The sequence below is a fragment of the Vulpes lagopus genome, chromosome 8, assembly GCF_018345385.1.
Source record: "Vulpes lagopus strain Blue_001 chromosome 8, ASM1834538v1, whole genome shotgun sequence".
NCBI classification, from domain to species: Eukaryota; Metazoa; Chordata; class Mammalia; order Carnivora; family Canidae; genus Vulpes; species Vulpes lagopus.
The window spans coordinates 73,866,655-73,888,437 of record NC_054831.1 but is presented as its reverse complement, the minus strand read 5'-3'; the positions used below and the strand labels follow the sequence as shown (position 1 = coordinate 73,888,437).

Genomic DNA, 21,783 nt, shown 5'->3' with positions numbered 1-21,783 from the left:
AAAATGTGCCTCCCCTTTGTCTCTGCGTACTGCCAGACCCCCCTCTTCCTTTGAGACGATGAATGAGAAATACCCCAGCTGCCTAAGGACCAGGGAGATGGAGTGGTGGTGTAGATCTGATGCAGATCTCAGTTGGTATTTCAGAATATTGTTCTGTCCAATTATGAGGCTGAGAATTAAACCCAAGTGCATGACTATTTGAAGCCACTGTGCAACCGCAATGGCGTTATTTGAATAGGCCCTTTTTAGAATTGTGATCCTTGCAAAGCTTCTCGGTGTGAAGGGGTGGAAGGTCCTGGGCATGGTGTCTCCCCTAGAGACTGTAAGATCCTGGACGGCTGAGCCCGTTTCTCCCATGTGTCCTGCCAATCTCCAGACTTTGATCTGTTGTGTGCCTGGCGCATGAACAATAGCATAGGACAGGCTGAAGGAGCAGGGGCCAGATGTTGCAGCAGGAGGCAGAGAAGTGGCCTGATCATATTTTGAAAAGATGACTTTGTTGACTCAAATACTTGGAACAAGAAAATAGTGGAAGATAGAAGTCTATGTCCTGTGACCAATGTGAGCAGTTGCTCACGTTGTCAGAGGATACCTACTTCTGAAAATGAGCATGTAGTCAATGAAAATTAAGTATTTAAGGAAATGTTTTTAGACCCCTGGACTTGGAGAATTTAACTAATAAACGACAATGAGGATATTCTCATCCAACTTAAGCTTTCAGGGACAGGTTATGCTCCGTCTCCATCTAGTGCCAGCCATTTAGATCCTGAGAAGATCTCCTTTTCCCTCCCAGATGCATTTGAAAACCCAAGAGATAAGGGTAGAGTTTTCCAGAAGAGGACACAAAGCCCTTCAAAAGTCAATGCCTGGGCACCTGGGTGGCTCAGGGGTCGAGCCTCTGCCTTTGGTTCATGTTGTGATCCCCCAGGAGCGAGCCCACCGGGAGCTCCCTGCATGGAGCCTGCTTCTCCCTCTGCCTGTGTCTCTGCCTGCCTGTGTCTCTGCCTCTCTCTGTCTCTCATGAATAAATAAATAAAATCCTTAAAAAAATAAAAAAAAAAGAACAAAAACAAAAGTCAACGCCTGTGTGGGGTACACCCCAGGTTGTGACCTGTGATGGCCTGCAAGGCCAGAGGGGTCTGCTGGGGCTGGGGTGCAGTGACATAGCTCAACCAGTCAGCGCCTGTTACACTCCCTTCCCTAATCTTAGGCAAACCACCACCTGGGGTTGGTGCCGAAAGGAACGGGCCTCCCCCGAGCTCTTTCTCTGGCCTTGCCAGGGTACATGCCTGCCGGCAGGTTAGATCTGCGCGCCGCAGCCCAGGCCAACCCCTCGGCTCCACGGGGGCGGGGCGGCTCGAGGGGGCGGGGCGGAGGGGCGGGGCGGGCGCGGAGGGGCGTGGCGACGCGGGGCGGAGGGGCGTGGCGGAGGGGCGTGGCGGCGCGGGGCGGAGGGACGGTGAGGCGCGGAGGGGCGTGGCGGCTCGAGGGGGCGTGGCGTGGCGGAGGGGCGAAACTGAGGGGGCGTGGCGGCTCGAGGGGGGCGTGGCGTGGCGGAAGGGCGGAACTGAAGGGGCGTGGCGGTTCGAGGGGGCGTGGCGTGGCGGAGGGGCGGAACTGAGGGGGCGTGGCGTGGCGGAGGGGCGGAACTGAGGGGGCGTGGCGGCGCGGGGGCGTGGCGGCGCGGGGGCGTGGCGGCGCGGGGGCGTGGCGGCGCGGGGGCGTGGCGGCGCGGGGGCGTGGCGGCGCGGGGGCGTGGCGGCGCGGGGGCGTGGCGGCGCGGGGGCGTGGCGGCGCGGGGGCGTGGCGGCGCGGGGGCGTGGCGGCGCGGGGGCGTGGCTCCGGCCTGCGGGACGCCGGAGCGGACGGAGCGAGGCCGGGCGGGGCTTGGCGGTCCTGCGGGCGGCCCGGGGCCACAGGCGCGGCGGCGCGGCGGGCAGCAGCGGCCCTGGGGGAGGCCGGGCCTCCGGAGCAGGTCCCGGGCTGCCATGGCCGCCGCCGGCTTGCGAGCCTTCGCGACGAGGGGGCCGGGCTGGCGCTGGCACGGCCGGTGGGCGCCGCTGTCGGCGGGCGTCTGCAGCAGGTCGGAGCCCGGGGCGCGACCCACCAGCGCGCGGCAGCGGGACGGCATCAGGTCAGCGGCGGGGCCGCGGGCGCCCTGGGCCGAGCGGGGCAGCTCCCGGGGGGGGGGGGGGACCCGGGCGGAGGCCGGCGGGGGCTCGGCCAGGGCTCGGCCAGGGCTCGGCCAGGGCCCCTCCCCGCCGCTCGCGGACCCGTTTGTCGGTCCCGGCCGCAGCCCGGGGTTGCCTGCCGCATTCCGGCCCCTGCAGGACACGGAGGCTCTCGAGTGCGACGCGTCCGAAGGCCCAGGCCGCGGAGCAGCCGTCGTGCGCTCAGCCTGGGCGGCCGGGCAGGCGCCTCCCCGCGGCCTCCGCGGAAGGCTCTGGGCCTCTCACATGCGGGCCGGTTGCCAGGCCAGGTCCTCAGCCGAGCTGCTCCTTGGCCCTCCCCCAGAAGTGCCCGAGTCGGCGCAGGTCAACATGCAGGATGAAGGACACATTGTACTGAGCTCTGCCCTTTGGCTCAACAAGCCTAAAACCCTTAAATCAAAAAACAAACAAAAAAGCCCAGTGCACAAACTGGAATTGCAAGACGAAGTAGCAAAGGCTGAAGGACCCCTAGCCCCATGCGGGCCTCACCCTGTTGTTGCCGGGCCAGGGCCAGGGTGCAAAGACAGTCCTACCTAGAATGCTAAGTATTTAAAAGTTACAAATCAAACCAACAGCTATTATGTTTTCTTCTCTTATCCTGCCAACTGTACCTTCCCAAGAGCTGGAAGAGCATGTTTGAATTTATAATCCTGAGGCTCCTAGGAGTTCCCCCAAAGCAGTGAAGAGCCAGCTACTGGCCTGCAACTTTTTTCTTTTCTTCTCACCCTATGCTCACCCCTTCTCACCTCACCACCCCTCCTTCCTGCTGCTTTGCCAGGGACTTAGCACACAGGTCTGCAGACACCCCATCCAGCATGCCTATGTTCTCTCTATCCCCTCCCCACCTAGAAACATTTGCTCTTGGCCACCCCATGGGCTTAAAGATGCCCCCTGGAAAGCCAGAGAATTTCAGAGTCTCAGGTAACTGCAACAGGGCGTAGAAGGGGGTGCTGATTTCCAGGTGGGCACATCATACTATTCAGGTGGACTCCTTGCTCACCTGGCAGCGCACAGCTGGAAGAGGGCCAGAGCAGCGTCCTCTAAAGTGCAGGGCCCAGGTAGGGGTCCTTCTTCCCATTTTCAAGGGCAGTTCTGCATCTGCAAATCTGGTTCCATCTGGTCAGAACCCTGACTTCTGGCCTGGCAGCCAGTTGACCAAAGAAGGTCTTGTTGAGTTCTCTGGGTCTAAACATGAATCAGAGAGGGAGACCATGGGAAGAATCCATCCATCATAAACGCTCGCAATCAGTACTAGGAACCTCCAAGTCCATTGCTAAATCAGTCGTATGTTAGGCGTTAAGTAGGTGAGCTTGAACGACTCTTTTCGAAGAGTTGGCATCCCTCTGTTCCTCTCAGCAATAATGCTGGTATGGAGTGAAGAGCAGCCAGGAATTGGGTACTGTGCTGTCACTGTCCAGTCGCTACCCCTAACCCTTCCAAAGCCCACGAGATAGGGGACATTGTCCCCATCCCACAGTGAGGAAACAAGTTCAGAGCCATGGCAGCCGGCTCAAGGCCACACAGCCGGTAGGAAAGAAAGCCAGAAGGCAGAAGATCGGTCTGCCTCCAAAATTGTTTCCACTCTGTGATACAGCTCAGTGTACTCGCCACTGAGATTTAAAAGAGGTGGCAAAAAAAACTAGATGAGGTGAAAATTTAGTGATGAACTAGTGGAATTGGCTGTGAGAAATCAAAATGCTACTTGGGGTCATTAATTTGGTCAGCAGGTGTCTATCGAGTGTCTCCTCTGTGTGTGAGCATGACAGTTCCTCATCTCAGGGACCTTCTGGTGGTTTACAATGATGTGTTGGGCTCCAGGGGGGCATCCCCAGGGTCCATCTCTTGCCTTGCAAACAGGAACATTGCACCTTTTATCACATGCTCTGGTGGTGACCTCACTCTTAGTGATTTCCCTCTTTCAAGTGGTGACATTGCTGTAGCTATAGGTGCAAGGCATCCCATGTTTTGGCCCAAGACAGCCATTGAGGGGCTTCAGACTGGTAAGATCTTTAGGAGGTATCACCAGCCAGGTTTGATGGCCACTTGACCAGGGAAGAAATAGCAGTCTAAGATGGCTTTCAATTTCTGGCTTGAGCAACTGAGTGGTAGCATTAAGATAAAGAGAAGAGGGGGGCAGCTTTGGGAGTTGGGGTGACGTTGCCTTGGAAGAGTATGGAACAAGTGGAGCACAGTAGGGAGCTATGAGGATCATTTAGGGGTGAGCAGAAGGTGAGGAGCCCCTTGAAGAACTAGAGAAGGACAAGCAGACAGAAGGAGAGCATGATCCAAATGGCCATTGGATTTGGTTCTGGCAGTTGGGAGATTCTCGGCGAGGACAGTTGAAGTGGAGTAGCAGGGAACGAAGGCTGGCTGCACTGGGTTGAGAAGGGAACTCCGCAATTTAGAGCACTGTCAGGGTGTGGAATGCGAGAGCCAAAGGAGGATTAATGGGCCACATCTGAACAGACATCGCCGTGCAGCAAGGGCATTTGGGCACTGGCATCTTTTTACACAATTTCGCCTGAGGCCTTAGAATTTAATTTAAGCATGTCACTGATGGGATGGCAGCTCTTGGGTTTGCCACAGAAAGCACACTCGTTATCTTTCTGGAAGGTTCATCAGCACTTCTCTTACCGCACCCCCAAAATGTGGGTTTCATAGCCTATCAGCTAGCTACAAGTCATTCTGGCACTTAGGAGGAAACAGGTTTATGAGAAACAAAACGATGACTGTCACAGCCACCTGAAGATGGCAGCAAAGCCGGAATGATGTTTCAGAGAAAATGGTTATTCTTACAGCGCTGAAATAAAGTCAGTCACCAAAGTGGTTTTCCAGAAACCAGTGGCGCAGAAGGCTACCTAAGGATGATATGGGCCAACACGTTGCAGTAGAAATGTCAGATTCAAAATGAAGAATGAGAAAGGCTGAAAGCATGTAGATGGAGACCCAGGGGAAGCAGATAACCTATAGAACAATAGTCTGGTGTTTGGCTCCCCGCCCATTCCACATACTAGCACAAATAAGACGTTTTTGTGTACAGGCAGCCAGGGGACAATACCGGTTATTTTCATGAGCGTGTGGGATACCTTAAAACAGCGAGGCCTTTGCACGGCAGCTTTGTGGATGACATGTCCAGAAGGGCCCTCTTGCTCTACGCTTCTGTCCCTCTGTTCTTCACACGCAGCCTGTTTTCAGCATGAATTATTCTGCAGAATTTCAAGATGCCACTACAAAAACCAAAAACGGAATATGTACTTATATACGTATTGGTGGCTGTAACTGCGCTGCCTCCTCTGTGGGGTGCATGGGAGGAGATTTGGGGACATGTTTTCATTCTCACCTCCTTCCCTAGCCTTATTCTTTTGAAGAGCAGCAGAAAGAAGTAAGTGGAAAGGAGCCACAACGTGGTAGCTTCCTCTGGCTCTGGACGACCCTGTCTTACAAACCTCCCCACCCCTCAGTCCGGGTGTGGTGATTGGGGACTGTCACCTGCCCTTTCTGGGGAAGTGGCAGTCATTGACAGCAAACATGGAGAAAGAGAAATTCAGGGAAAGAGGGAGGAAACCCAGCCCACCTTTCAGATAGTCTCCTTGTTTTGACTCAGCTGTAGCTCCAGATAGTTGGCAGGCCCTCTGAATTGCCTCTGAGCACCTGTAATTCTCTTTTCTGGTGTTTTAAAAATAGGCCCCAGGAATTACGAGGGTCCTCACTTATTTTGACTCGCGCCCAACAGAGTAATTATAACATGTTCTTCCCAGGAACATTGTCCTAAGTGATCCCAAGAAGAGGAATGCGCTGTCATTAGCAATGCTGAAGTCTCTCCAGACTGACCTTCTTCACGAAGCTGAAAGCAAAGATCTCAGAGTCATTATCATTTCAGGTATTCATCTGATGTCCATCCTCAGTGTTCTTGCAGGACCTGGAAGAGGGTTCCCAAAATTCTTTGGTTAGCTGAGGCGTTCCCTTACTTAACGGGAGAAGTGTGTTTCGAAACTCCTTTACAAGAACCTTTTGAAAAACTCCTGTGTAGTTAACTGTGGAAATTATAAGATTACTGTGCAGTGAGAATAGGTCTTTTTCTTTTTGTCGGATGTGTCAGATATGAAACCTTGCCACCCTTGGCCGTGCTGGCCTTCTTAGCAGAATCAGAGAACTGATTTCTTCATGGGCCTGATAAGATGGGTTTAATCACAAAGGCTTCTGGTAGACTACCTAGTTGGCTAGGACAGGCTGCTGGGGCACTTGATCGGTTTGTTGGTTTTTGTTTTTTTTTTAAGATTTATTTATTTATTCATGAGAGACACACAGAGAGAGGCAGAGACACAGGCAGAGGGAGAAGCAGGCTCCCTGCGGGGAGCCCAGTCCTGCACTCGATCCCAGAACCCCCAGAGCAAGCCCTGAGCCGAAGGCAGATGCTCAACCACTGAGACCTCCAGGTGCCCCCAGTTGGTTTGTGTTTTGTGTTCTTACTAAGCTTTCAACTGAGATCTGTGGTCTTCTTCAATGGTGCCAGACAGCATGCTATATTTTGCTCATTTCTTTCCTTGCCCTTTTTCCAGTAAGAATTTTTACCAAATCATCTGGTGATGATGACAATGGTATAAATAATAACAGTGCCAGCATTTTAAAACCACCACAAAAATAAAACAGATGATGTCCTATGATGCATTTTTTTAAATTTTTTTATTTTTATTTTTAAATTTTATTCATAGAGACACAGAGAGAGAGAAAGAGGCAGAGACACAGGCAGAAGGAGAAGCAGGCTCCATGCAGGGAGCCCAACATGGGACTCGATCCCAGGTCTCCAGGATCACACCTTGGGCTGCAGGCAGCGCTAAACCACTACGCCACCAGGGCTACCCACTTTTTTTTTTTTTTTTAATTAACAATTGGTGTTCTGGAGGCAGATACTCAGAATGTTACCTTCTTGTCTGTGGTTGAATATAAATTTTCAACTTAAAAATTTTTTTTAATTTTATTATTATTTTTTAAAGATTTTATTTATTTATTCATGAGAGACACAGAGAGAGGCAGAGACACAGGCAGAGGGAGAAGCAGGCTCCATCCAGGGAGCCTGACATGGGACTCGATCCTGGGACTCCAGGATCACGCCCTGGGCTGAAAGCAGGCACTAAACTGCTGAGCCACCGGTACTACCCCATTTTATTTTATTTTATTTTTGTGAGAAAGCGTGCATGCATGCATGAGCACAAGCAGGGGGAGGGGCAGAGAGAGCTAGAATCTCAAGCAGATGCCATGCTTATCATGGAGCCCGATGTGGGGCTCGATCTCATAACGCGAGATCGTGACCTGAGCTGAAATCAAGAGTCAGACGCCTAACCAACTGAGCCACCCCGGCGCCCCCAAATTTTCAACTTTTTATATGGCGAAGGGAAAAGAAATAGAACAAATATTGTCCATATGGGATGTAACCTGGATACAGTAAGGCAGCGAACTCTGAACCACACGATTTTCTCACTTGTTTACAGGGATTAATATGGTCTGTCCCAACAGCCACAGCAAAAGGAAAATGAGAGGGAGTGTTACCAGCTAATCAGTGCAATTACGTCTGGTTGTTGTTGTTAATAACAACAGTAACAGTAAAAGCACGTCCTCAGATCCCTCGTAAAAATAAGGGGTTCTCTTCATACTCTGACCTTCCTGATTCCAGCCTGTGTGGGTGGCTGTTATCTGTGGACCAAAGGACAGGGACACTGTGGGAGGCACAGTGGACTCGATGGGCCCACATGAGTTTACACACTCAGGCCAGACCACGTCCAGAAACAAAAGTGTGAAACCAGAGGGATAACTCTGCAAAGAGTACCTTTGTACGGAGTACAGAGCCTTCTCCTTGTTGGGATTACATGTTCTCGCTGGTTCCACCAAAGACCTTTGAGAACAGATGCCTCACCTTATTTTGTCACCACAAAATACTGCCCGTCCCTTTTCAAGCTAAATGGAATTAAATCTTCTCAAAATTGAGCCATGAACTTTCTCTAAGTGTCCACAGCACCAATACGATTGTTCACTGTCCAGTAGATGAATAAGTGAACGTTGAGGCTCTAGCCATTTACATTTCTTTTTTCTTTTCTCAACTGGAAACATTTGCAGCTGAAGGACCTGTATTTTCTTCTGGGCACGATTTAAAGGAACTGACAGATGAGCGAAGCCCAGATTATCATGCTGAAGTATTTCAGACCTGTTCTGAGGTAAGCCAGGATGAGGGTCGACATTGCAAGCCCAAAAATGATAGCTACGTAAAATACTGATTTAGGCTTCCTATTTACAGATAAAGTCTTATCTATGCACCTAGTCACTGCAGACTGGTCATTGGTGCATCCTTCACTCAAGCCTCTATTTGATTTTGATTTTTAAGAAATGACCATGGTTTGTGATTGATCTTGTTATACACAAAAGAGGTGCTAATTGTTGCCACCTCCAGGATCATGGGGGTGTGTCTTGGTAGATGTGTCTTAAGAGGTAAAGGGTGGGAACATATATCTTTAGAGGGGAAGAACCTAAAATTAGTATAGTTTTTTTTTTAAATTTTAAACTAACACAACTCTGTTAATGCGATAGAATATTTGTGAATGGAATAACAATAATGATCTTAAAGATTCTTTCCAAACCGTTCTCCCAGCCAGCCTTTGTAATCACCACCTCCAGGTGGGAAAACTAACCCCTTCATGTTTACTTCTTACTGTCTGGCTCCTTAACTATATGTGAAGGAGAGACATCGCCAGCAGAGAGGAGGAAGAGGAACAAAAAGTGTGTGATGATTATAAATATACTAAGTCACCCCCTGGATAATCAAAAATTAAAGATAGAATACAACTTTATTTTATTTAAAAAAATTATTTATTTATTCATGAGAGACACAGAGAAAGAGGCCGGGACACAGGCAGAGGGAGAAGCAGGCTCCCTGCAGGGAGCCCGACGTGGGACTTGATTGTGGGTCTCCAGGATCCCTGGGCTGAAGGCAGACACTCAACTCCTGAGCCACCCAGGCTGCCCAAGATAGAATACAACTATAATGCATCGCTCATTTCATAACTCTTTATTGAGCACTACTGTATGCATAATACTTGCAAGGCACTCGGAAAAAGACAGGAAAACAGGTTTCCTGCCAAACTGGAAATGTAGGTGAGAAGCAAGACATAAAACAGTTTCAGGGCCACCTCGGTGCAGTCGGTTGATTGTCCAACTCTTGGTTTCGGCTTAGGTCATGATCTCAGGGTCGAGCCCCATGTCGGGCTCCATGCAGAACATGGAGGTTGGCTTGAGATTCTCTCTCTCCTCCCTCAACACCTCCCACTTGTGCGCTCTCTCTCTCTCAAATAAATAAATCTTTAAAAAAAAAGACATAAAATAGTTTCATAACTGAAAACTTAAACCTAACTTTTCATTCATTCATTGACTTGCTCATTTATTTGGCCATTCATGATTCAACAATATTGAATGATACCTTCTACATAGATGAGAGCCTCAGGGAGGCTGACGGGAAGGTGACTAAGACACCCTCCTGACCACTGTTTCTTTCCCTTGCCCTGCTAAAATGCCATAAGGAGATCCAAGTATAGTTTTCTCATCTCATGGAGGGACAAGCCAGAAAAGCAATCGACTTTAGGTTTCATGGAGAGGCAGAAGCAAGCAAGAGCTGAGGCTTAGGTCTTTTGTTTCACGTTAATGATGTTTATGTAACATTCTGCTCCTGCATCTGCCGTGGCATGGCACTTTGAAAGGTTTTTTTCCTACAAATATCCAGTATGTTTGGCTAAAACAGAAAATTATCGAAGAGAACCACTAGAGCCCTTCCATCCTCCCTAAAGGGCCTGCTTTTATCACTGTGCTGTGGTGTCTTCATGAACCGAGATCTAAACGGGTTAGCAAAAGGGCTACAGGGGAGCCAGAGCTTCTTCAGAGGATAAAGGCCAGATTTCATGGAAACTTGCAACCCATGGATGCCTCAGGCTCCCTGAAAAAGACAGTGCATAAACAGGACCTTGTCCCAACACAGGGAGGTAGGAGTGAAAGTGTATTGATTTCCTTAATACTTTTTCTAAGGAAATCACATTGTCCTGGATAAAAATGAACATCATTAACTTGTGCAAGATTTCAATTTCCAAATGTAATCAACAGACAGACTGGCACAGAATGAGCTAGATATTTCACTGTTGGATTCACGCATGAGAAAATTTGACTTTAGAGAGGAGAACAGAGAATCACGAATTGGCTTAGCATCTAAACTATAGCAGATTCCTTACAGACCATGAGTACCACCTGCTAGTTAATTATTTACAGATCAGGAATAGGGTAAATTGAGAATGAGAAGAAAGACTTGGCTATGGGAGAGCCAAAGTAACCCTTTGTGGAGCTGATTTGACAGATTTCACTGGAGACCTATCCTTGGTGTCTCTTCTTTTGTCCTGTTGAAGTTTGAGGGTAGAAACCCCAGTCCAGAAAGAGACTCTTCTCTTTCTCCTCACCCCCACCACTGAAATGGCCATGGGACAAGGCCTCTCGCAGAGCTCTCGATTATGCTGTTGAGTGAGGCTAAGGTTTATGTCACGTTTTGAAGCAGGCAGAGTCCTGGAAAAATATTTAGTTCAAGAAGGTAAACTAGGACGGATAATGACTTCTTGACTACCAAAGGACTGATTGCCCCTGCTGATTTATTATCTAGCTTGCCCTTGTCTTTTCTGAATTGCTTTCTAACTTTATTTAAAACACATTTTGGGGGTGGCGTGGTTGGTTTGGTGTCCGACTCTTGCTTTCTGCTGGGGTCATGATCTCAGGGTTGTGGGGTCAAGCACCACATAAGGCTCCTCACTCGGTGGGGAGTCTGCTGGAGATTCTCTCCCTCACCCCCAGTGGTGTGCGCATGCATTCCCCCTGTCTCAAATTTTTTAAATCCTTAAAAAAAAAAAAAACAAAAACAAAAAAAAAAAAACAGGGGCACCTGGGTGACTCAGTCAGTTAAGCATCTCCCTTCAGCTCAGGTCATGATCCCAGAGTCCCAGGATCAAACCCTGCATTGGGTTCCCTGAGGTCTCAAATAAATTTTTTAAATCTTAAAAAAAAAACAAAAAACAAAAACCAGGGACACCTGGGTGACTCAGTCAGTTAAGTGTCTCCCTTCAGCTCAGGTCATGATCCCAGAGTCCCAGGATCAAGCCCCGCATCGGGCTCCCTGCTCAGTGGGAAGTCTGCTACTCTCTCTCCCTCTCCCCCTGCTTGTTCTATAAATAAATAAACAAACAAACAATCTTTTAAAAAATATTTAAAAATAAAATACGTGCTAGGGTGCCTGGCTGGCTCAGTCAGTAGAGCATGTGACTCTTGATCTCAGGATCATGGGTGCAAGCTCTATGTTGGGTGTGGAGCCTACTTAAAAAAAAAAAAAAGGTTACTTAAAATACATTTTAATTATACAAATAATAGGCACCTATTATGGAAAACTGAAAATCTGGAAAAACAGAAGGAAGGAAAATAAACTGCTGGCACTAGACTATCATCATACCATCCAGAGAGAATGCTAATATTTAGTATATTTCTTTCAAATATTGTCCCATATGGACTTATTTGTCTGAATAATCATACGTAGATGAAATTCAATTATACTGTATAATTGTATAACAGGATTATAACACTGAATGCTTACCACATGCCAGGTAATGTTTTGAATACCTTAGATATATATAATTCTCATGTCCTATACGGTTGGTACTATTATCATGCCCATTATTATACCCAGATGTGAAGAGTGAGGGTTAGGCAGTGGGTAAGTGGCAGACTGGGCATCAGACCCCAGAAGCCTGGCCCCAGCCCACTACACAAGGCCCAGACCACCACCACACTGATATGTCTTGTGGAAAATCTCATAGTGAGAACACACCATTCCATTAAATGGACAGTTAGTTACATAACCATTTTTCATAATTTATTTTTATGTATTTACATTACTTATTAGTTTTTCACTATTATAAAATAATTTTTTGACCAGACAGCTTTTTACCCTATCTCAGGATTATTCTTTAGAAGTAATCCCTAGAGGGGATCCCTGGGTGGCTCAGTGGTTTAGCGCCTGCCTTCGGCCCAGGACGTGATCCTGGAGACCCAGGATCGAGTCCCACGTCGGGCTCCCTGCATGCAGCCTGCTTCTCCCTCTGTCTGTGTCTCTCCCTCTTTCTCTCTGTGTCTCTCGTGAATAAATCTTAAAAAAAAAAAGTAATCCCTAGATGAAACATATGAATATTTTTAATATTGTTGAAATCTACTCTAAGTATTTTCTCACCACATTATGTAGAATCCTAGTGCTTTGTACATAGATGGCGCACGGGAGACACAGACTATTCAATGCTAATCACGGCCAAATGACTTTTCATAAGGAACCACCTCATTAGGTGACAGATGACACTCAGCCAACAAAATCTTTCTTTGCGCAAGACGTTAGAAGTTCCTGAGCGTTTTTCTCCTTGCTGTTACAGGTCACTGAGAATTAGCTCACCTCACCCTCACCTAGAGTACTTAACCCCCCTAAATCCAGGAGCAGTTTGGGGTGTGGGTATATTTATGTGTATTCTTCCGAGAGGATTATGAACATTTATCAGATTCTCACAGGTGACTCCCCTAAAGAAAGTCCAGGATGCAAAAGGCTGAGTTCCTTGGGCAAAATCTTCAAATCAATGAAGGCCATGTTTTTCGGAGTTGCCACAATGGGAAACAAGCCCAGATGTAGGAGTTCCTTGCCACCTGCCCTCCTTCCCTGCCAGGGTGCAAAGTTCAACTCTTTCTACATAGAAGTTACCATAGCAACACAATCTGTTTAGAGCGGTATGAAAAAATGGAGAAATAAACCAAGTTATTTCCTAAGCTGCAAAAGTAAGTTAAGGTTCTGGAGATTTAATGGGGTGGGGGCAGGTAGGGGTCCCATGAGCGAGCTTTCAAGCTGTTTTGGGGATTGTATTTATTCTGATGACAGCAGGGTGGCCCCCACCGTTGTAATAGACTTGGGAGAGTGTTCATGGCCATCCAGCTCCTTTTCCACCTTAGTTTTTCAAGGAAGTGCCAAATACCCGTTTCAGACTCCCAGCATGCACAGGCCCCCAGAGATCACAGGCAGCTCTGTGCTTCGGTGGGGCTGCTGGGGAAGCAGGCAGAGGGGACCAGGGGACCGTGGCCTCACAGAGGTCCTGCCGGCCTGGAAGGACCAGGGCTATGCAGTCAGCCAGATGCAGGTTCACACCCCTCTGCCTCTGCTTGCGGATCCCGCCACCTGGGCAAGTTACTTCCCCACCCCGAGCTTTCACATCCTCGGTGTAACGGAGGCTTCCCTCCTGCCCTGGGTCTCAGGAAGACCCAACAGTCCAGTTTGGCTCACAGTTGCTATTTAATGCCCAGTCAGTTCTCCTTAGGCCTCCTTTCACCCTTTTTTTCGAGAATCTGATACAGTGATGCGCAGCATAAGGGTGAAGTCACATAAATGATACGTGTTGATGTCGCCTTTCACTCTTGGATGAAAACGAAGTGGTGTGCTTGCCCCTCCAGGTCATGATGCTGATCCAGAACCACCCAGTCCCCATCATCGCCATGGTGAACGGCTTGGCCACTGCCGCCGGCTGTCAGCTGGTCGCCAGCTGTGACATTGCCGTGGCAAGCGACAAGTCCTCTTTTGCCACTCCGGGTGTGAACATCGGGCTCTTCTGCTCCACGCCTGGGGTGGCCTTGGGGAGAGCGGTACCGAGAAAGGTAATTGAACTCCAGTTGTGCACGGGATGACGGGTTCCAGAATTTGCTTGTTACAAGCACTGTTCAAATCAGGACATCCTGCCCGAGGCGTAGTTGGCTGGATGTGCCACCATGTCCCTTCTCATGTGTGGGGGCGGGAAGGGCCAGGTGCCTGCTCCTCTGAAGCTTCTACCGTGGGCTTGTCTGTCACTCCCCGCATTTCCCTCTTGCCTCTCCCTCAGTACAACTAGTTAGGTCTCCTACTTGTTTTGTTTTCATAAAGGCACACGTTCTTGTAATCTTACTGGCAAGACAGTTGAAACTCAGTTTGATTGTACCATCAGGTGGCCCCACGAGATACAATAGCATGGTGACCTGTGCCCATATCAAGAGGCCAGGACACTCGTGTCACTGGCTTATTGTTTGCCAGCAACCTGTCGTGTTCCAGAGAGGATTGAAAAGAGCTGATACAGTGAGTGCGCCAGGTGTACAGTGGTTACATTTTAGGAGCAGGACCAGCCTGTGCTTGGTTAATAGGATCTGCCCCAGAAGGAGCCATATTACAAAAGGTATTTTGTTGTCACCAACCACAGTGAAGTCCATTTCTTCACCAAACTTTCTTCCTTCCTATCACATCATAAAATAATATTTACTAAACATCTTTTAAATATAAACTAGGGGTTTCCTTGTTCTAGAAGAAAAAAAGTCCTCATTCTCAACTGGAAATGTGTTTTCAAAAAGGGAAGGGGGACAAAGCCGTGTATCATTGCATGTAGGGGATCTAAACTGCTTTCTAGAGTTTATTATCCATTTTAGCATCAACTACAAAAATTAGCAGTTGCCCATGTACCTGAGGCACAAAAGAAATGAGACCCAAGGGAAATCCGGCTGCAGGATCAAGAAGTTTAGGGAAGCACTCCTTTCTTTTCCGGCGCCTTCTTGTTAGTGTTTGCAGAAATGTGTATTTGTGAGGAAGGTCTGGAGACAGAGGCCTGTGAGTCTCAGGCACACTGGCTGACAGTGGGCAGAAGGTGAGCTGTCAGACACAATTGCTTGCTCCAAGGTTTGCAGACTAAGGAGGTTTTATCCTGTCAGGATACACGTTCACCTTAACTGTACATATGGTAATTCAGTAAATGCTTCCTAAACCCAGGCTTTGTGCCAGTACCTAAAGTTGAGGAGCATTTCAAGTAATTGCCAGAGCTCATTAATAAACTACCTTACAATTGTGCAAACAAAATCTCTCTCGCATAGTATAAGGCAGTTGTCCTGGTTACCCTATGTGCAGCTGTTCATCTTCTTTAACGCCTGATATTCTGGAAGGTTCCACAAGTAAGGTATTTAAATCTTTGTATCAGCCCTGCTGTGACAATAGGAATCCATTCTTTCTTAACACAAACTATTCCAATCAAGTCTTCCAGCTGAGTCCTAGAATTGTAAACATTGTATCACATTTGTTGAGTTTCAAATTTGTTTTTGAAAAAAGGGCAAAAAAAAAATGTGACAAATAGAGGCTTTAGGTTTCCGGGAAGTCCAGTGCTCAGAACCACCTTGCATAACTGCCCAGCATGACCGATGACGGGGCAGGACGTGGCAAGAACCAAAGTAGCTTTTGTCCTCCGCAGACAGTTTTGGCAAGGACCAGGCCTGCCTGGAAAATAAGGGCAGAGTCTCCCATTACTGTCCTACTCAGCTCCCTCCTCTGTGCTCCTTGTGATCTGATCCTCTGGGTTTCGTCCTACTTAGCAGTCTGAAAGTAGTTGAGAGCTGTCAATAGATGTCCTTGCCCATCGGGTTCATTACTGCACGGAGGCATGAAGCAGTTACACGGGTTGGGGTCAACACTGATGATCTGAGATCCCCATACCAATAAGGGGAATTCAGTAGGAAGGAAAGTCTGTCAGAACTTAGGGCCTTCGCCAGGTTGCAGGAGCTGCAGGGCTCACCTGTGTGGCCCCTGTTGGAGGCAACAAGGAATTCTTCAAAATCTAATCCTAACCACAAATACCCCTCCCTGGCATCATTGCTTGATTGCAGCCCTATGAACACACCCACTCGCAGGCCACTGGGCCCCAGGGGCGGTGGGCACACATCCCCCACCCCCATGTTTATCCACAGGGAAGCAAGCAGGTGTGTCTGCAAACCGCCTGGCCGGGCAGCCCTACCCTCCGGGCCTCGGCCGCAGCCACGTGTGTGGGCCACCAGTGCCCTCTGCTGGTCCCCGGAATCGGAGGGCTGGAGGGCTGCGGCTCCTGGGGGCGGAAAGGATGGGGTGCAGCCCTTGTGTTCAAGCCACACCCGGCAGGGCAGGAACAATTCACATTTGTGTGTGTGTGTGTGTATTTTTTAAGATATTATTTATTCATGAGACACAGAAAGAGGCAAAAGCAGGCTCCATGCAGGGAGCCCGATGTGGGACTTGATCCTGGGTCTCCAGGATCACGCCCTGGGCCGAAGGCAGCACTAAACTTCTGAGCCACCGGGGCTGCCCAATTCTCCACATTTGGAAAGCATTTTTCTCCTCGGGCACAAGTTAAATAATGCACCTTCACTGCATCCTATAAACAGCCCGCCTCATTCAGGAACGGGGGGCAGTGCCTCAAGCAGTTGGTGTCACGAGGGAGCCTGTGAAGGATGCGAACCCCCTCTTCCCAGCCCGTCATCTCTCTGTGGTGGGGACGCTTGCCTCCACCGCTTTGCCCGCGGTAACTTTGTGTATCCATGGAATCCGATTTCCTCGCAGGCCAATTAGAACAGAGTGGAACTTCCAAGCTGGAAAGAGGGTTAGAGCCTTGCTGCCACCAGAGAGCCTGAGAAATGTAGGGTCCCAGGCCCCCCGGACCCACCACATCAGAGTCTGCACTTTGATGAGATTTGCACAGCCACCGGCCTCGGCACCTTGGAGAACATGCAGTTCAACGCCCCACTTTACAAGAGGGCCTGGGGGGAGTGAATCAGGGCCTTACCTTGTGTCTCCCAGCAACTAGGCTAGCCCCTCGGGGAGCTTCCTTCCTTCCCGAGCTGTTCCTGCATCTCTAGCCGAGATGCTGAGCTGCCACCAGCTGGTTCTTGTCATAGATGTGACTCGAGGGCCCCCAAAGACCCCAGTGCTCTATAGAGCACTTTCAGGGCTGTGGTGCCTCAAAGCCAACAAGAGATCCATACCCGGGGACCCTTTCCTCCCCACTCCAGTCTAGTCAGATGCATCCATCTTTCACAAGAAGGAAGCCACTCAGCCAGCCACCTATTCTCTTGACTTCTTCGCTTTCAAAAACTGGGGCGCCTGGGTGGCTCAGTCAGTTGAGCATCTGCCTTTGGCTCAGGTCATCATCTTGGTGTCCTGGGCTCGAATCCCACATTGGGCTCCCCACAGGGAGCCTGCTTCTCCCTCTGCCTGTGTCTCTGCCTCTCTCTCTGTCTCTCATGAATAAATAAATAAAATCCTAGGGGAAAAAAAATACAGAAGGGTCAGAAGGCTGGGCTTGAGGACTTGTGCCATCATGGGGACAAGTGGACTGGCAGTTAGGGGCAAGTAATGCTGGGCCCCAGCTTCCCCTCTGCAAAGTTAGGGGATGGACTATATCCCAGCATTATCCAGTGTGGGGAATGTAATGACTTTGCGTTGGGGGCAGCAAGTACGTGATGCCTGTGGGCAGCTCCAGAGACCACGTGTTAGTTACTGACCAGGAATAGTATCCTCAGTCCAAAGCAGGTTTGAAGGCCCTGATTGAACGCAGGGCTAAAAACCAGGTCCTGCTGATGAAGGTCTGGTAAGACCCCACTGAAGACACCCAGTGGGCCACATGAAGGGGCCAGGGCAAGGCCTGCCCTGGCTCTGCCTGAGAAGCACAAGTCAGCGGGGACCCAGGTGAAAAAGCAGGCTCACTGCACCTCCCAGCCTTTCTTTTCCTCCATTCACGCGGGTGCCTCCCAAGAAATCCCCGTGGGCCACCCTGCCTGCCCTGCTACTGTCTGGTGGGTGTGAGAACTGCAGTATTGACTCCAGGGTACATCCGGCAGTGTCTGGAGACTTTGGTGACGGTCTCCGCTGTTGGGGCGGGACGTGGAAGTACTGGCACCTGGCAGATGGAGACCAGGGAGGCTGATAAACATTCTACAATGCACTGGACAATCCCACACTGCAAAATATTATCTGGCCCAAAATACACAATGGCACCAAGGTTGAGAAGCCTCGCCAGTAGCACGAACTAGATGCTCAGGACTCTCCAATTTATGTCTCACGCTAGTCCCATTATCTGTTACCACCCAGCGAACCACCCATAACTTAGTGGCTCAAAGCAACAACCGTGATTTGTTGAGCTCAGGAAGCTGCAATGCGGATGGGGCCCAGTGAGGAGGCTGGTCTCTGCTCTGCCACGTGTGTGGCCTCAGCTGGGGGGACCTGGAGGTTGGGGAGCGACAGTGGCGGCGGTCGTCTGAGCGCTCACTGACCCGCGTGTCTGGCTGTGAGGCAGCCTCTCGGCAGGGACCCCAGCTGGGCTGGTCACTGGGACGCTTAGCACAGCCTGTCCCGTGCCTTGAACTTCCCCGCACTCGGCAGCCCGGGTCCAAGGCTGAGCGGCCCAAGCAGAGGAGCCAGGCCGGAGCTGTCACCACCTCGCCCAAGCCTCTAGAGAACGGGAGCATCCCTTCTGCTGCACCATCTGCTTTCGTCCCTCCCTCCCTCAAATGACTCATCGATAAGAGTTCAGTAAGCTGCCCGCTGGATGCAAGGTGCCCTTCTGGTGCTGATGGCACGAAAACAAAGTGAAAAACAAAAATCTCTGACTTGGTGGAGTTTACCTTTTAGCAAAGGAGATAATACAGTAAACAAGAGAAATATACCAAATGTATAGCGTGTTCAGGGGCGCCTGGGTGGCTCAGTTGGTTAAGCATCTGCCTTCGGCTCAGGTCGTGATCCCAGGGTCCCAGGATCGAGCCCCGTGTCGGGCTCCCTACTCAGCCGGGAGTCTGCTTCCCCCTCTGCCACTCACCCTGCTCATGCATGTGCTCACTCACTCTCTCACTCAAGTAAAATCTTAAAAATACATAGATATACAGTGTGTTAAATGGCAGAAGCACAAAGGATGAAGGTACAGCCAGAAAGGGGGACAGTGCTGGGGTTTGTGTTGCAGATTGAACAGAGTGGCCACGGCGGAGCTTGTGGACAGGATGACAGGGAAGCTGAGACCTGTAGTCATGAGGACGCTTGGGGACGGAGCCGGTTCAAGCACCATGAGTGACAGCAGGACTGGCGTGTCCGAGGAACCGCAGAAGGGTGCCCCCCTGCCTGCGTCTTCCACGCGCAGCAGGAACCCCTCTTTTTATTTATTTATTTTTTTAAAGATTTTATTTATTTATTCACGAGAGATGCAGAGAGAGAGAGGCAGAGACACAGGCAGAGGGAGAAGCAGGCTCCATCCAGGGAGCCCGACGTGGGCCTCGATCCCGGGTCTCCAGGATCAGGCCCTGGGCTGAAGGCGGCGCTAAACCATTGAGCCACCAGGGCTGCCCGGAACCCCTCTTTTTAAATCACGAGTTTAACTCTCGAGAGGCCAGGCTTGGGAGAATTACAGAATCAAGGCACCATCTGCCGCAGGCTATGGAATAGAGCAAAGCACAGAGCGTGGGGCACCTGCACCTGTTGTTCTGCAGGCCTGGAACACGGGGTGACAGGGGCCTTAGGAGGGAGGCGGCATCCTGGGTGACTTACCCGTTAGTTAGTGACATCGTGCCAGGCCCCTGCGTCTGGTCCCCGCAAGGCATCTCCTTTCAACCCCTCCTCCTCTGGCTTCGGAAGGCTGCCCTCTCAATCAGGCTCAGGTGGTGGCATCTGGACGTTTCCTTCTGGAAAGCAGTCGCTGCATTGGTCTGTGGCAGACCTGGGGCTCGCTGGTGTGGCGGTTTCGCTCCCCCAACCCCCATGAGATACGGCGCCTGTCCCATGCCTGGGGAGCTCCTGGCTTGGCGGGGGCTGGGAGATCAGCTCTGGGGAAGGAGCAGGAGAGTGTGGAGACTCAGGCCCCTTCCCGGGCACTTGTACTGTCCTTGCTCCTGGAAGGCCCCAACCCTGTCCTGGAGGAGTCTGGGTGTGTGGCAGGCCTGACGGATAGCACGTTACTTGAGGAAGCAGAGAACTGGGCTGAGGTTATAGGGAAACGAGCCGGGTGGGAGGGAGAGGCGGGGCATGGCGAGCAGGGGCTCACAGGAGTATGCCTCAGTGACACACGTTTCCTCCCTCAGGTTGCCCTGGAAATGCTCTTCACCGGGGAGCCCATCTCCGCCCAGAAGGCCCTGCTCCACGGGCTGCTCAGCAAAGTGGTGCCAGCAGAGCAGCTGGAGGAAGAGACCATGAGAATCGCACGCAAGATCGCCTCCTTGAGCCGTCGTGTGGTGTCTCTGGGGAAGGCCGCCTTCTACAGGCAGCTGCCCCAGGACCTTAGGACGGCCTACCACCTCACCTCCCAGACCATGGTGGACAACGTGGCCCTGCAGGATGGGCAGGAGGGAATCAAGGCCTTCATCCAGAAGAGAAAGCCCATCTGGTCACAGTGAGTGGCCTCATCAGAGGAGGGGAGGGCGAGTGAGCTGCCACCCCAGCTTCCGAGGCCCAGACACTGCTGCTGCCTCGAGACTGTCTCGGGGCGGCCGGTGTCTCACAGAACTAGTGGTTTCCATGCACGTGGGCCGTCGGAAAAGCCCTGATCCCGCGGGGGCAGGGGGAGCTGGAGAATCCAATGCTGGCTAGCTGCGCTGGGAGGCCTGGTCCTCCATCCGCTCCTCCAAGGGCCGTGAGGGAGGGATCGCCTGACCTGGGAGGCGGTGGGGATACCACGCAAGCTCTGCCTTCACAAGTGTCCCCAGAGGTGCCCAGGGGCGGCCACATGTTTCAGATCTCTCCAAGATGTTCTCTGCGCTGAAAATCTTCTCAATTCTATTTTTCAATAGAAATGGCCTTGGACTAATCTGGTGTGATTTTTTTTTTTTTTTTTTTAAGATGAAAGATTTAGAGGGACTGGTAATGTTATCTTTCCCCAACCAGACTGCAAGCTGCTCGAGGGGGGAAAAAAATCATTGAACTCTTTGTGTGCCTGTACGTATGGGCGTACACCAGGGGCCTGTTCCTGTGATGAACGTCCTGGCCCATCCAAGATCCTGAAACTGGGACCCTGGGCCCGACCTGAGGGAGCGACAGAGAACACCTGTTCTGCCCACGAAACACCACCAGCTCTGGACCCGTTTCCAAGCTCTGCTCAGCCTCGGGCAGGCTGTACAAACCAGCCCCGGGCACTTGAGCTCCCCAGCTGAGCAGACGCGTGGATTTAGGGCCAAAACCTGTTCCTCTCTGGCTTCTGGTCGAGCACGGCCCAGGACACGTTCTAAATCCCTCGTCCTGGAGCTTTCCCATAGGGCTTACTGTTTCTTAAAGCCAATTTCTCTTCCCTCAGAGTAGAATGTGGCCATAAATGTGGTCAGTACCAAGACTGAAACAGAAAAGCATGTGGCTCTACCCCGTGGTCCTCATCGGGGGCTCGCACATGCCGCAATTGATGTCCCCTGGTGTTTCCATGGGTTTCTGTTGAGATTGACAATTTTTTGCTTGGCCTGAGTTTAGAAAGGTTCTTTGTTTTGTTTTTGTTTTTTAAAAGAGCGTTTTCTTGGAAGGAAGAGCTTGTGCTAAGATGCTCATCGTGCGCAGAGGTCATCAGAGCTACCATTTACCAGACAACTGCCAGGTGCCCTCTGCGCATTCTCATTTCATCCTCAGCAGACTCAGTGGAGCAGGTGCTACCATTGTCCCCATCTTGCAGATGAGTCGCTGAGGCCCACTTCTGTGCTAGGTCAA

At 50.7% G+C, this 21,783-nt stretch overlaps 1 protein-coding gene across 1 annotated transcript; it reads left to right on the top strand.

Moving 5' to 3' along the window:
- Positions 1-220: 220 nt before the first annotated feature.
- On the top strand, positions 221-20,902 carry ECHDC3 (enoyl-CoA hydratase domain containing 3). Its single transcript, XM_041767477.1, has 7 exons — positions 221-225; positions 1,281-1,459; positions 1,591-2,134; positions 5,969-6,090; positions 8,322-8,419; positions 13,758-13,958; positions 20,181-20,902. The coding sequence occupies exons 1-7, from the start codon at positions 221-223 to the stop codon at positions 20,490-20,492; spliced, it is 1,461 nt and encodes a 486-aa protein (XP_041623411.1). The 3' UTR covers positions 20,493-20,902.
- Positions 20,903-21,783: the final 881 nt, after the last annotated feature.